Source organism: Argiope bruennichi, chromosome 4 (genome assembly GCF_947563725.1).
Source record: "Argiope bruennichi chromosome 4, qqArgBrue1.1, whole genome shotgun sequence".
NCBI classification, from domain to species: Eukaryota; Metazoa; Arthropoda; class Arachnida; order Araneae; family Araneidae; genus Argiope; species Argiope bruennichi.
This window is the reverse complement of record NC_079154.1, coordinates 56,192,549-56,210,065: the sequence shown is the minus strand read 5'-3', so window position 1 is coordinate 56,210,065 and position 17,517 is coordinate 56,192,549. Positions and strand designations below refer to the sequence as shown.

The following is a 17,517-nucleotide window of genomic DNA, read 5'->3' as shown; positions in this document are numbered from 1 at the left end:
ATAATTTGTCAACCATTAAAAATCTTAAGAAATAAATTTCAAACGTCTAAGAAATTTAGAAAAAAAATTACAAATATGTATATAAAATATTGGCTTGAATCACTACATTCATTTCTTCAAATTAAGGTTACTTCTGTTGTAATTTTAGATTGAACGAATTTAATCTATTGTATCATTGATGTTGACTAATTTTGCTAGAATTAGTATAATTATAATGTTACTATAAATTAGCCTTATTATCAAAGTTACATTGCTTAGAAATGCTAAAAAAGGTTTAAAAGTTTAAATGAACATATTTTCAGTTTAACTGCTCTTGAATGATCTGTAAGATTATAATATGCATTCATGTGCAGATGAATTATACATGTGAAGCAGAAGCATCATGCATGTATAATTTAAAACAGAAGTATTTTCATCTATTTAAAAGACATATTTTCCTATTATTAATTTTGAAGATGGAAATAAATTTCCAAACGTCTAACAAATTTGGAAAAAATTACGCAAAAAATGTATATCATATGTAGTCAACAAATCGCTATAGTCCTTTTTTTCAAATTAAGATTACTTTTGTTGTAATTTTAGATTGAAAGTATTTCATTTATTTTATCATTGTTTTTAACAAACTCAACTTGAATTACACTAATTACCATGCCCAAGTGTCAAGGAAGGAAAATATGACTACTATTTTTTGTGTAATAAACTGGGATAATTTTAATAAACCTGGGGTAATGGTCAGAATCTACTTCCATGAATGATATCTTGGGTAAACTGATCAGAATTCATTTCATTTAATTAATCAATCTTTTTGTATATTCCTACTTATCCATACCCGTATATCAAGGACTCATGATGAAAAAGATGCTTGATTGCTACTGTTAGTCAAAGAGACATGGACCACTAATGTAGAAACCAAGGCAGAAATCTAAATATTCATTCCTGGAGGACCTCCAAGAGAAACTGATCAACATTTACATTTAGTTTGCAGAAAATAAAAAAAAGGCTTCTAACAATCGACCTAAACGTGCAATTGGTTGTTAAAACTTAAATTGGTAAATTTTTGAATAATCCTCAAACATACAAACAAAACAGAATTCTTTTGAGTTATTATTAGTATTATTTGTGAAAATTAAGTTTTTGAATATATTATAATTTTTATAAGAATAAAAACAAACTCAAAAAGAATAAAAATATACATATCTTTTTACATCAAATTAATTTTAAAACTATTAGCAGAAAATAACATCAATATCGAAGTCAATAAAATAAAATAGACAAAAAAATTTACTAGTAACAAAATAATATGAGTATAAATATAATATTAATTACTAATTTGTTATAAATCTTGATGAAAGAAGGGAAACATTCAATGGCCATAGGAGAAATATTATGCTTGCCATGTAATTTTGAAAGTCATTGCGCATTTTAAAGAAAGACAAAATGCGCGGAGTCTCAGTGTGTATAACACAAGGTTCTTTTTAAATTAAATGGTAAATGATAGTAATTGTCAAATGATGATACAGTGCATTGATTTCATTGTAAAACAATTACTATATGTTATAATCAGGATTATATCTTTAACCGCGTTGCAATAGCTAATTTTTAAAATTTTTAAATACAGTCACTTAAAAAATGTTTTAAATGAGGAAAAAATTTATTTTTTTCCGTTGTTTGAATAAATAATTATTGCCCAGAAATCTAAATTTCATTTCAGTCACCCTGTTTCATTAATAGTATTTATAAATTATTTTTGTAATAATGATACGTTTAATAATAAGATCATTTGATCAATTTCTTCTTCAAACAAATTGATATAGCAATGAAGCTTTGAATTTTAGTAATTTAGGGCAACTTAAAGCTTTTCAGATACCCTTTAAAGAAAATTCGCAATTCAACTTACAGTTCAAGAAAGTAGAGGACTTTCGATTGGCCTAAAGTATCTAACTTTAGAGTTTCATAACTCAGTTAGATTTGATTCCAAAAAAGTGGAATGTTTTTCTTAAAATGATAGTACTCAAAAAGCAACTTGCTAAATATATATAGTAGAATCCATACTAATTTAGATTTCGTAACTTTTTCAAAAGTACTTTGATTGATTAAAACAACATTGTTAGAGTTTCACTGATTCACAACAATTCTTCAGTTATTTGAATAGATTTTTCATTTCGAAGTATATGTTTATTTTCAATTGTTTAACCATGAATTGTGATAGAGTGGACACTTTGTATGTACATTTTTATAGTATTTTAAAAATACAAAATGGAAAAAGAAAAAAATAAGTCATTAAATGTCCTCTTCTTCGTGGGAGCAGATTTTTCACTAACATATTACTCGCTTAATAAACTAGATCTTTCATACTGCATATTTAGCATTGCAATTTATTTGCAATTATTTAATTTTGGTGATCTGATGGTTCAGAATATTTAATTTCTGCCACATCTGTTATTCATGACTTGTTCATGGTTCCATCCACAAAGTGTTATTTTTAGCATCAATTGTAAGAAATATTCGTGCATTATTTTAACAGCTTTTAATTGCTCAATTCATTGGGCCTATCAACCTTCCTAATGGAATCATAAATCCCATGATGTCGTGGAGTCAATTCTTATAATGTCATTTTACTATTAAAACGTAAATGTCAGGTCAATCTATATTTTAATTACACGTTGTCTTTTGCAGCACTATAGCATCATTTAATTATTTCCTGTAAACTATACAAATGGCACACATTTAAGCAAGCAAAGTCTCTCTAAATTTTTAATAATGAAAGAAAATTTGCATTTACAAATTTGATGAATCAGTGAAGGAACATGAATTTTATGAAAACAAGGGAAACTGTAATTTCTAATTACATAGAAATCATTTAAAAGAAAATTTAAAATCAAGAACAATTGAATGGCAGTTAAATTGGTATCATCAAACAGATAATTTATTTGAATCTTAAAACGATGTAAAAATCATTTTTATGTTTCTACTTTGTGCTTCATAAAACTTCTGGAAGTTATTGCGGAAAATGTTTACATTCTTTCTAAATTCTTAGTTATTCATATTCTAATTAAAAGTTTTAAAAATCCTTCTGTTGTACCCATTTTTATCCTCCAATGTATATATATGTGTCAAATTAAGTTACAATAGTTTGAATGGTATGGCCTAGAAAGCACCTCCCTCGCAGAATTTAACACAATGAACTTTAATTCTGATATGTTTTGGGGAATAATTTTTTCCGACTTCAAATGAAAATGGTATACTTAATAATATTGTAAGGATAAGCAGATGAAGGGCCACAATTGTTCATATGATGTCAAGAATATTATTATTATCAATTAAAAGCTTATAAAAATTCGAAAAAGATAAAAAAATTAAGAATAATCAAATGAATCAATATAAATAATCAATGTGAATAATCAAATGAAAATAAAATATCTTTAAGAAACGTACATACTAAGGAAATTTGTAAAACATAATTCGTGTAGTAAGTATTGTATATTGTGAATTTTTTTTGTTGGGTCAGGAAAACGTTTCCTCTTTTGTTTCGAATGATAATTAGAACGGATTACAAGAATTAAGAGTAAAATCTTATTTCATGCTGGAATAACTTTTTAAAAACTAATATTTTCTGCTTAGCGATATGATACCAAGTTAAATTGTTAAGTGAAAGGAAAACATATTTGCATACCCAGGAAAATAACATTTGTTGCTAGATTTTTAAAATGTTTTTTTTTTCCATTTTAAACACTTGGGAACTTCAATAGTAACGGGGAAATTAAATTTGTCACGCAATGTAAAGAAAGGTCATAAGAAACTTTCAGCAAGAAAATTGCACACTCTTTTACAGATTTTCGTGTAAGAAGTATAGTAGTGTAAACGTCAAAAAATTTGAGCTCGAGATTTTGAGGAATCTCCATGTTATTGTTATCTTTGACTTCAAAAAATTGAAATTTGACTTTATGCTCATCTGTCTGTCTACGAATACGATAACTCAAAAACGTTTAAGATATACGAATGAAATTTGGTATATGAATTTCACTCCACATTTTAGATTTCTATGAAATTTTGAATGAAAACCCTTCAGAGAAATTCTGCTCGTCCGGTTATCCGAATATAAATCAACACGGTATCTACAAAAAATCTAAAATGCAGGTATGTATTAAATTGGGAACTAAATTCAGCAAGGGGCTGACCATCTGTACTTGAGAATGCATATTAACTCAAAAACTCATTGACATAAATACATGAAAGTTAATATGTGATTTTGATACTACAGTCATAGTTTTGTGTCAAGTTTTGAATTTAATTGGTCGGATAAAAAAGGGCCTGGAATTCATATTTAATTTTCTGGTACTTGTGTATTAGCAGCATCCCAGAGATTAAACGCTAAAAAATTTCATGCTAATTCTTAACTATTGTTTACCAATTACACGTGATTTTTAATACACAAGAATATTTAACACAGAGTATGTAGAAAAGTTTCTCCCTCTGGTTGCATAACACATGATCCATCTCACATACCGTAATTTACAAACAATATGTTAGTAAATGAAAATTATAATGTTAAAATCGGAAATGTATAAAATAATTTAGACAAAACAAGAGTTTTACAATTATTTGGAAGTGTCTGTTATGATAGCATATTTTTGTGTAGATTTATTTGTTTTTGGCTTACAGGGACATATTCATGATAATTCTACACATGTTCTACACTTTGAAGTAGTTTCATTTCTAATTTATTAAATGATAAATATCATTACTGAACTAAACATTTTCCCACTCTTGCATATTTATAAACATATTTACTATTTATAGCATTACAATTAGAAAAATGCTTTCGTAAATTGCATAAGTGCATTCTTAAATTATTGTATAAATTAATGCATTATTGTAAAAATACATTCTTTAAATATTTTATAAATTAATATATTATTATATAAATATATTCTTTAATTATTCTCTAAGTTAATACATTATTGTATAAATACATTCTTTAATTATTGTATAAGTTAATACATTATTATATAAATACATTCTTTAATTATTGTATAAATTAATACATTATTGTATAAATACATTCTTTAATATTTATTACGCTTTTCTATTGATACTTTTATTTCCATCAGTGCCCTAAAAACATATTGCGTTATTTCTGTAGAAATAAGCAATAATAGAGAGAGAGAGAGAGAGAGAGAGAGAGAGAGAGAAGAAATAGTCATAAAAATAAAAATAAAAATCACTCATAAAATTCGGAGAAAAAAATAATTACTTCATTTACGATTACCTTGCAAAAAATAATTTTTGCATAAAAGTACTAATAAATTCAAATATATTCAGAAGTATGGAAATCCATGAAATATCTATTTGCTATCACTGAATGTCAAATCAATCAGCAGTAAAAGTCCATTTTCATAACATAACTCAACTTGTATCCGAAACTTCATATTACTACGTAATCATACAGGAAGTACTCTGTCCCATGCATAGGTAAAGAAATGCCTCTGAATTAGAATTACTTTAAAATATAGAAAATTAGAAAATTCTCTGCAATACACTCTCGGCAATCAAGTGCAATTACAAGATAATTTATTTTTACAACTTTTCTGAGCAATGGTTATAACAAGATGAGGAAAAGTGTCTCCAAAAGAGAAACGAGAAAGCAAAAATGATGTGAGAGACCATTCGAAAGACGTTTAGGCTTTTAAAACTTTCCTTTTGGGAACCATGTTGGGCTCATTAAACAAGAACAGTTTCCGTTGTCTTTTATTTTTCCCATCCTAAACGCTCTGATTCATTTTATTTCTAAAAGCATGCGGGTGTGATATCTTTGCACACTCAAATTCATATTTTGGTTTCTTAAACCAACCATGGCCACAATTATTATTCTCTAAGTCTTTCTTGAAAGTCTATCTAGTCTTCTTTTCTGAATTCAGAATGCTCCAATCTCTGCACCTTTAATTTTTTTATTCTATAAATTAATTAAGGTGGTAGAATGGATATTCATTCTTTGGGACTATTTAGGAACTGAGTGTATTTTCAATTTTTTAAAACTTTTTGAAATATTCGCATATTTTTCTTTGTTACTGAGAGCTTGATGCTATAAAGTGAATAAGAAAGCTAATTGCCATTCTATTGAACTGTCAGCCATGTTGAGAATATGAAATCGAACATAATTAAATGACTTAAAATTTAGACGAAACACTCTCCTTTCCCATGTCTGAAAATGACAATGTTCAGAAACTACTTATAATAATGGAAATAAAGAAATTAGAAAATATCCTTTGTTGGCCATTTCTTTTCAGCCTTTCCTTGAGTATTTTCAATGGATTTATTTGTTAATATTACTTGACCTCCTATGGTAACCTTTTAATTCGCCTAAAGCCTACACATGTTCGCTAATTAACTGATATTTTATTTTATATATTATTTAATGCATAAGATGATGCATTATTTAATATTTACTAAATTAATAATTCATCAACTTTTTAATATATTAATAACTCACTCACTATGTATTATTTAAATTTTTAACATGATAAAATATATAATTTAGGAACTGTTTTGTATATCATGATTCTGTGCATTTGATGTCAACTTAAATAATTGATTTTTATTTTAAATAATATTTGATGCAGGAAAAATTATTATTTAATTTTTAATAAATAATTCATATATTATTTAATACAGTAATAATTCATATATTATTTAATATATTAATAATTAACTCATTGTTTATTATTTTAATATTTAACATGATAAATTTATATAGGTTAGGTACTGTTTGTATATTGTGATTGCATGAGGCAAAATGGTTCAGGAACCTCTACCGTAAAGTCTGCTGAATCTAAAAATACCAAATTTGGTACTTAATTACTTCATGGGTTAATATAAGGGATTTTTCGAAATTTTAATTACATTTTCAGTTACAAAGTAATCAAAATATAAATATTTTTTCTTTATCAACTTCAAAGCATATAACTTTACAAGAATAATTGTTAAAACATTTTCTAACAAGTTAAAAAAATTAGCTTAGAGTGATGTCAGTTTTATTTCCTAAGTATTTTTTCTGAATTTTAATAATTCTTGAAAAGTATTTATAATATATATTTTATATCAACACATTTCATTGTCTAAATTATGGCATCGAGTCACTTTGCAAAAAAGTGAAAGAATGTTGTTTTTTTTTCACACTGGAGTTGTGATATTATTAGGAGTAATTTTTAAAAATATACAGATAAGAAAACACATAAAACAGTATCATTCTACGATTTTTTGGATTATAAGTTCGAATCTATTTTATTTATTTATCTTTTAATTTTTTCGTGTTATATGTTGATTATTCAACTGAACATAATTGCTTTTGCAATCGGCAAAGAGCATACTTTTGAGTATTTTATAGACCAACTAACTTGCGCTAACTGCGAAAGAAGGAGATTAAACAGCATTTTAAATTTACCCATTAAATATTGTGAAAACTCATTAACCCATAAACTCATTAACTCATAAACTCATTAACTCACATAACCAAAAGTTCATCTATATCTCTTTAAGCACATTATGGATTTATGGATAAAATGATTAAATGTTTAAGCTTATATGGAATATTTTCAGTTTTTATCTTTTTGTATTGGATTAAAAGATGTTCCAATTTGTACAATTCTGAATAAAATGTTAGAATGATGATGTTGATTACGTAATTTCATAAATGATTTGATTATCTATAAAATTTAGTTTTCTGCATTGTAAGGTTTTATTAATCTCTATTAATAATAAAAAGCAATGCGTGTGCATCTACATATGTGTGTTTCTGTTGGCGCTCTTTTGGACATAACGTTAGACTTAGAGTTATCAAATTTGGCCCAAACATAATTCGGAGGATGAGAATGTGAATCTCGGAACGAAGTTTTCGAAATTTTACTATAATTTAAATTAATAAAATTTACGTGAAATTAAAGAGCTTTTTTTTCTTGAAAATTTTCAAAAATGTTACGACGTAAAATGCTGGGTAATTTAATTAAAACATTTTTAAATTATAAATCCAGAAATGTCAATTTTTATCTTCTCAATCGATAAAGAGGTTTATTTTTTATTTTTTTAGGGAAGAATATGACACAAGAAGGAGAAACAGAGAAATTGATTCAATAACATACAAATGCAAATTTCGAATTAAATATCAATCTTCAGTTTAATTTTGTAAAGTATTGTTAGGAATGAAGAAATAGCGAGAAAGACTCTCAGGGTATCTTGAATCTCTTCAAACATTCTTTTGTATTACTTTAAGTTAAAAATAAGTATGGAAACTCCGGACAAAGAAGATTTGAGTTTAATTTTGCAATTTATTAATTTTTTTTTTCATCTGACTGGCGTTTCAATCAGAATCCTAAATTTAAATAATAAAGAATACAAAAATTTCTCATAAAAGTAAAATACGCACAAATTTCCAGATAATTGGTTACAAAATTGTAGCAAAACATAGAGTAATATGCAACACAAAAATAAACAAATACAAATTATATAAACAATTTATTATAAAAAGATATGCTAGATACGTTATGTAGCATACAAGATAATATATTTATTACAAAGAATGTAAATTTTTAAAAAATACATATTTGAACATGTACGATGTTAGGTACTTTTACGATGTAGTTAAAAAGATACAATCATACGATTATGGATTATTTACAATGAATTATGATTGCAAAGAATATAATTTTTCAAACAAAAGTTACAGGATTACAAATAATCGTAATATGGATAAACCGGACAAATTTTAAAAAAGAATAAAAATACGAATGATAATTCTTTTATTCGCTGCATATTCTTCAAATGTGTGAAATGGCTAAATAAAATATTTAAAGTAACCTAGTGGAAGTAAAAGGGGTAGAGTCGTAGAATATTGTTTTGCCCATTTATTATTCATTGGACCTTATCTGAATTTGGAGTGTTTAATTCGAATTCGTTGATAATGAATATTTTTTTACTGTTTTTGAACATTGTGTTAAAGTAATACTAAAATATGTATAATTCGAAGCCAAAACTGAAATTTATATAAATTGTTTTTAATTGTAAATTGTTTACATTAGCTACATTATGACTGAAAATAAATAATTATTTAAAATTTTTAGTTTCCTCGAAAAAGTTACTACTGGATAAATACTTTCGATGCAAAAAGCAATAAAACTATAAACGACATTTAACACATTAGATTTTAAAAGTTCAGTTTATTTTAAAGCATTACCGAGCAATAATAGTATTCAAAATGCTTTTAGTTTTAAAAAATTGCCGAATGTTTTATTGCAATTTTAATAGTTATAATAATAATTATAATTATAAAATGTATTATTAGCTTGATAATTACTTAATTTGCTATAATTACTTACTTTTAATTCCAGTTATGCATTATTTTTTTTGAAATCATTAATAATAGAGATAATTCTACACTGACTCTTTTTGTTCAGAAATTGTCATTATTTACTTTCTGTTCTCATTCTAATACTAACATTTCACAACCAAAATAAAATTTAAAAAAAATCTAAATTCTACTGTATTTTCCTTTTTTATTACAGCTTTGAATTGCTTAATCACTTCTTTTCCTTAGTTATGACATTGGGTATATTAATTTAAAATTTCACTTTGTAAACTTAACATAATTATATAGACATTTTCTTTTAAAAACATATAGAAAGTTTGGTAAAGAAATTTTAATTTTTAAAAACTCAAGAAAATGAAGTTTGCTACAATCTAACCAGGAAATCCTTATTTTCAAAAAAATTTAAAACATTTCAAGGAAAACCTGAAGCAAAGTAGACAAACTAAGTATAAACAGTGAAATACATTTTCTGAGAAATATTTAGGACAAACGACTTTGTTCAACATTTTTAAGCATTATACATCTTTAAAATGAACGGTTTCCGTTTTGAGGATTATCTTCAAAAGTGAACAAATTCTTTTTACATGCTATCTCTTGTTCCATGGGATTTTTCCCCTAAAAGAAGTCTGAAACATGAAATAAGTGAAGTCCGTTATATTCTTTTTTTTTCTCTGAATTTTCTCATGTGAAATATTACTGTTTGCATCGAAAATTTTGTTTCTAATCCAATTTAATCTCTATGACATCTATTTCAAACAAAAAAAATTTAAAAAAAGAATAACAACAACTGAAAAGTATTTTTAAAATTCAAGAATTATGAAAACAACAAATAACCTTTGAAGGAGACAGAACCGATGTCACGAATAGATTTAGTTTAAATAGTGTATTTACAGATACTATGAAAGTTACTTTTCAAGATCAAAATACCATCTTTAGAAGCATTTAATCACTTAAATTTTTTTTATAGAAAGTATTCTTTTCTTTTTTTTCTTGAGGCAATCTCTTTTGTAAAATTTTGTAGCAAGATAATAATAATAATAATGTCTTTTATAGCACCCAAATAATTTTCAAAAGCAAGACGAAATTGTTAAAATGTTCTTGTTTTTACATATTTTGACCAATTTTTTTTTGAAGCTGTGAAGTATTCAAAATAAGTAACCAAATTTACTAGACTGCTAGAGGACCAAGCATGATGATAATATAATAAAAATATAACCAGAAATAAAATTCTTTGAATTCTTTTTTCTTGTGTCTTAAACTGATATCTTTTGATAAAAATTTTAAAAATGAGATAAATATGTCAACAATAGTTTCAACAATGTGTTTGTTGACCTGAAGAAGACAGACTTGAAAAGAATTTTACCTTCAAAATGCGAACAATCAATCATAAAAAAATTGCTCCAACGAGCCACTGCTGCTGCATGCGTTAGAAAGTGCAACCGCTACAGCCAATCAATAAGGAATAAAGTAACATTCGCTTATTTTTGTCTTTAACAGATAATTTTACAGAAAGAAAAAAAAATCGCTTACAAAATTTTCAAAAACAGTGCATAATACATAGAAAAAGTCTTAATTTTTTTTAAAATAAGTCATTAAGTAAAGTACTTGGAATAAAACCCATAGTTATGAAATTTTTGATGCGGAAATCAAAATGAAAATTACGTTTGTTATTTATATTAATAAGTGCACTTTATACACAATTTATGTATCATTAAATAATAATTATGATTTATAAATTGTTTTAGAAAATTTTTGTTGTTAAATTGATAGATATCTAATATATGCAATATGATAAAATGAAATATGCTGCATTTTTCATAATTTGTGTATTTGCCTCTGTAAATATCTCTCAAACTTTTTCAGAATTGACGGGAAAGAAATTATAAAATCAAAATAATTTTAATCAAAGATTTTTATAATTTTTCTTTTACTTTACTTTTAAATTTTTATTTTTAATTTCCTTTATACTTCTTTCATTTACTTATTTTATAATTTCTTTAATTATCTTTGCAAATTCCAAATGCGCAGTTATTCAAAATTATTCAGTTAAATTTAAATCAAAAGTAAAAAGGAAATTTATATTGCTTATGTTTATGTTTGTATGTAATTGATAATTAGAAGAATAGTTAGTTATGAAATTAGTATAATTTTTGATATATCACTTTTTTCTTAAATAAAATGTCATTGAATTCTATACTATATTTTTTAATAAAATGGATAGTCAATTCCACTTGGTATTGGGTTTAGTACAATTTTACTCTTAAGGCTATAGAGTAAGACTTCTTTAGTATAATTTTCCCCGCAATGCATGCAAGTTCTAGATACGGTTTTCAACAATGAACTCAATAAAATAGTAGTTATTTCCAAAAAGTGTAATTCCTTCTATTTACTATTGATGAATGCATCATGTTCATAATAATTTTTTTTATCTTTAACATGGTTTCAAAGAAATAAATAAAAAAAGATTTAAAAAAAACCAATCTATAATGGCGAACGTATCAAAAAGCATGCAAAATTGTTCCAAAATTATAGAAATTTCTTCTAAAATGGTGTTTGAACACAATTTCTGCTTTAATTTATATCAGCATGATCGTGCAAAATTAAGTCTGGAAATTTTAATAAAATATTAATCTATGCCTGAAATGTAATCCCAAAACCTTTGCAGACATTTTTAAAGAATTTTTTCTTAAATTTTCGTAATATTTATTAATTAAAAGGAGCAAATTTTCTGACGATAAACATAATTTATATTATAAAAGATGTTTTTTGAAGTAAAAATGGGCCTTATGTAAGAATTTTTGAAAATATGTTGATTTAACTGGCAACCGACATCTCATGACTATATTTTTAGCTGAGCTTTTTGATTTGAGAAATCTTACAACTATTCAAATTTATAGTTCCGATTTGTTTTACTCTTTATTTCGTAATACATCAAAAATCTTATCGAAATTGCCCTTTCCATAAATATTGCTCTTACTGTTTTAATTTTATAATTATTTTTTTCTATTTTAAATTTTTGAATGAAATGTTTTGAATCCAAATTTTGAATTTCCTGAATTTCTAAATCCATACGTTTATTTACCATCACATGCTTTTTAATACGTAGTATAGGATGCAAATAATGCAAGTTGATTGTTAAATAATTTATTTCATACATTAATAGTCAATGTTTTTAAGTATGTGGGCTGTATTTCGGACAGACAGACTGATAAAAAGTTGCGTCAAGAAAGGCACAAGATTTCCTTTCATTCACCACTTAGCATATTTTTAAGTTTAATGCAGAAGGTTGTATCAGAAGGAGGAAGTCTTCATCGATATCCAAATTCATACAATATAGCAATATAACCCTTTGGGAATCCCAATAAATTTAGTTTTGACGATTTTTACAGAAAAAATACACTTTACTGAAATGGAAAGGGGAAATGCAATCGTTTGAAAATGAAATTCTATCGCATCAAACTAAAAAACATATGGTTAACAATTTTACATTAATATTACAGTTTATGTTATAGCAAAAAAAAATTATCTAATTGTTTTTTTATTTCCTGAAAAGAAAACAGGAAAAAAAATGTCCTTATATTAGGAAAGAGAACATTTTCAACTTTAATTTTAATGTCCCTCGGCCATTTTAAAAATTAAGATTAAAATTGACATTTATTTAAAACAATCACATATTTGAAAAATATAAGATGAAGAAATAAACTCTTATTTAGCATGATTTTAAATGATCTGCTGAATATAGAGGAAATCATGTCTTAATGAATAGTTTATGATTATCACACTCAAATGACAGTCTATCATTAGAAATCAATATTGTACTGTATATTTAAAAATATGTATACTATATATTACAACAATGAAAAATTGAAGAAATTAGCTGATCTGAACACTTATACTTGACTTCAGTTTATAATATGTACAGACAGACATCAATCCATGTTATTATTCTTCCAACCATTTCCCATCATTCCACCTCCATTATTTCCCATCATACCTCCGCCAGAATTATAACCACCACCTCCCATCATTCCACCAGATGGCCAACCTCCGCCCATCATCATTCCACCAGACGGCCATCCACCTCCCATCATACCACCAGACGGCCAGCCTCCGCCCATCATCATCCCTGATGAAGGCCATCCACCAGAGCCCATCATTCCTCCCTGATTCAGAACAACTGGCACAGCAACTATCTTGGAACTGTCTTCTGTCATAAATTTCGGAATCTTCAGGCCTTGCAGCATTTTTACTACTAGTCCAGCAGCCAGGAGTTCCATCACACCACTGCCGCCCCCACCTCCGCCTTTCATTGCACTTTTTTTCATCATCATCATAAGGGGACCTAAGCTACTCATGCCACCTCCACCCATGCCGAAGCTATGAATGTTTAAGGGAATCGTCAGGAGCAGGAAAGTCAGCAAGTAGCACTGATGCCTTTTACTAAACATCTGATGAACCTATAAAGTAAGCATGAAAAGATAATATACGTAAGCGTGTCATAGATTTGGAAGAATATAGTACAAAAATTTACAATAAACAGAGATTTTTCAACAATTAATTAGAATTTAAAAATTCAACGCCATTATGTACATGCTGCTGAAATGGAGGAAGCACAGAATTGATTCTATGATGAAGGAAAGTTAATCTTCAAAACATTCAAACCATGTGTGGACATGAAACGGTTACTAATAAATAACTGAAAGGTTTTATGTACATGTATGATTTTTTTTCACTTCAACATTTCAAATTAAAATTAATAAAATTTGAAATTAAGAAAGAAAAATAAATTAAATTTTAACAAAGAAAAATACATGAAATTAAAAAATAGAAAAATAAATAAAAGCATTGCTAGGTTTCAAATAATCTGAAAAATTCTGTTCTATCATTTGTCCTTCTTTTACATAAAAATTAAGTAATTTTGTTATTTTTCATATGTGGTTATGGCCTCATTTAAAAAAATCTGATGAATTAATGTAAAGTTCTCACTTTAGTTCAAATAATTCATTATATTTAGGTGATATACATACATAAATTATTTTATTATTATTCAATTACTAAATAATTTCATTAACCTAGCAAAATGTGCATGATTTTTAAAAATGTATTAAAATTAATATATTTTTCTCTGTATCAAATGATACAGTTACTTTGTCAAACTTCTTTCAAAAAATTACAACTTATATTGCTTTCTTAATTAACTATAAATTTTGTAAAATATCTAAAAATTTTCATTGGATGTTCATCTAAGCTTCCAAATATTTCTCAATTCAAAATTAAGAAAGTATATTTAAATTATTTCGCTAAATTATTTCAAAAATGTTCTCATTAATTTTAAGGAAGATTTTCCATCACATGAACGTTAGAATTATTTTTATTTAATGTTCATTTCAAATATTTGAAAATTATAATTTCAGTAAGTAAATAATTGCACAATTCTGGACCAGAACCACGCTTGATTTTTATAAGGGTAGAAAAAAATAATACATAATCTTGTAAGTTGATATTTTAGTTTTAATCAGTTTTCCTTTTTTTACATATATATTATAGCAATTTTTTTTAATGAACAGAATAAAATTTTTCTTAGAGTGTTTAAAGGGAAATTTTATTCTTTTTAAACCTCAAGAAAAAATTATTTGTAAATTCTTAACAGCTTTCAAATGAATTTTGTATGCATGAGTTAGTGTACTTAGGGTGTAAAGCTAAGTACATTTGGCCTTAATAATTGCTCATAAGAATGAGAATGTAAGAATTCTGAGTACAGTAAATAAACTAGTCAGGATCAATAAATAATCGCTATAAAAAATGAGAATTTCAGTAATATCCAAGACTTTTAGCACACTTAGAGTATCAAGTCAAAAAATATGATTAAATTTTAGATTTTGTCCCTCTTGATGCATCAAGATTGACGATCTTTGAATTCTAGTAACGGATTCACTGAATTTTTTTTCTTACGAGATAAAGGCTGTTACTTTAAAAATGCAATATTGATCAAGTACTTTCATACTGATCATTAATGCAAAAAAAAATGCGTTTGATATCTAATTACAAATATTTAAAAATGTGGAAGATTTTCATTACTTCCATGCTTACCAAGAGATATTTCTTGAACTATTGATTTAATTGATATTTATTTTATTGAATTGAAAGTATTAAATATCATTTCCGAATTTTCTGCGAATTTTACTGACTAATAATTTTTAAAAATCTGTAATTAACATAGCTCCATTTTTGAACAATAATCAATCCCAAATTGCGATTTCTATTAACGTGCGTAAAAAGTTGAAAAGTTACATTTTGATCTCTATACTTAAGCCATTTAGGGCGAATATGGTTATCAAAGAAAATATAATGAGCTATTGTAATAAGCAATACACATGTTTTGCATAATAGATAGTCCTTTTATACAGGATATTATTATAGTTCAAATTTATGCAAGTTAGAAAAAAAGTACTTAAATTGTAACAACACATTAATGAGATACGTATCTTTTAATTACATTGCACAAATATTAGCCAGAATTTATAAATTTATTTAAAATGGAATCTCGATATCTGAGGATTCATTGTAAATTGCAAGCTTGGGATTCGAATTCTCATGAATATTCTTCATGCATATAAACTCTAATGAAAAATAATAGGAAATAGTCGGAAATATAATAAGTTTTTTTCCCATTTTGTTTATTCAAATCTTATTGATTAAAACTGAACATTAAATTAATTTTAACTGTATGAATACAGTTATTAATATATTCATTTAAAGTGCACTTTAAGAAATGCTTTAATAAACTATCAAATTGAAGTTCATGACTTCAAGATCATTTTTTAAACTTTTTTTAGTTTCTCGCTTTTCCAACTTACATTTAGACATATTTTCTCTTCAGAATAATACAAGGAGAAAATATTTTTTAAAAATTTAGCTACTACATAGTAATACGCTATGAAAATTTTTAACATAAGTTCAGAAATCGACAAGAAGAGCCTGCATGAATATTTATGAAAGAATTTCAATCAAATTAAAATTTGAAAAATTACTACATTTTTGAAGTTTTAATTAATATGTTCTTTATAATAAATATAATGAAAATTAAAAAGTTCTTATTTATAATTTAATAAATAAAATAGATTTTTTTGCTTTTCAGGAAACATCGATGGATAGTACAAAGCTATGCCAGAATAAACAATATCTAGCAATTTTATAAAACAAATAAGAGCATTTTCCCTTCAAATTTCTCGTATACTAATGCAATATGGCACTTTTTGGTTCCTAATACAATGAAAATAAACTACGTTTGCATTTCCTTTCTACTGAATTGATATACAATTTGATCTAGATCTATAGTTCTAATAATAAATCTATATACTTATATAAATCTATATTACAGAATAAGTATTTGCATGTTGGGGCTATCGTGCTCATGTAGACATAGATGGATGGATAAATGGAATTACTTTGGACGGATTTTACCAAAAATTTTATAGTTATTTAAATAAATTTAAAAAAAGGTTCGAAATAATATCAAAGTAGTTTTTTTTTAGGGTCCAAATTTCATTCTTGTGTACTGTTGCTTTTTTTTATTTATATTTGTCAAAGACTAATAGAGAGGGCAAATGGTTTTTAAAAACTGTGTTTTTTGGTCTCATAGAGATCTGAAATAGGATGATTTTTTAAAATCTGACTAATAATGCTTTTACAATAGAGAAAAAGTAAAAAAGTATTTAAAACGCAAAAAGTAGTTTTTCATCATTAAAAAGAAATCATTTTATTCAGGAGTCTGAAAAAGGGGAAAATATATTCAATGGAAGTAAGGGGCAGAAGAATCTACATTACACTATTTGAACATATAAAGATTTTGGAAAAAGTTAGGACAGTCATATACGGAAGAAATAGCGGTTACATCTGTAAAGAATTTCCAATCTAGATTTATAAAAAAAGAAATTTATAAAATGATTTATTTGAACATAATTCCAGAACTATTTATTTTCATTCGATGGAATATTTTATAAAATGTATATATAAGAAATATTTGTGAAAAAAAAATTAATCAAATTATGAGTTGCATAATAAAAATACAAAATTTATTCAATTAACATTTTTTTTTCTGTACATTTCAATTGCATTTCCCTCATAAATTAGAAATATATTGTTTTTTATGTAAAAAA

At 25.7% G+C, this 17,517-nt stretch overlaps 1 protein-coding gene across 1 annotated transcript; it reads right to left on the bottom strand.

Moving 5' to 3' along the window:
* Positions 1-13,287: 13,287 nt before the first annotated feature.
* LOC129966267 (acanthoscurrin-2-like) lies at positions 13,288-13,728 on the bottom strand. Its single transcript, XM_056080681.1, has one exon. The coding sequence runs from the start codon at positions 13,726-13,728 to the stop codon at positions 13,288-13,290; it is 441 nt and encodes a 146-aa protein (XP_055936656.1).
* Positions 13,729-17,517: the final 3,789 nt, after the last annotated feature.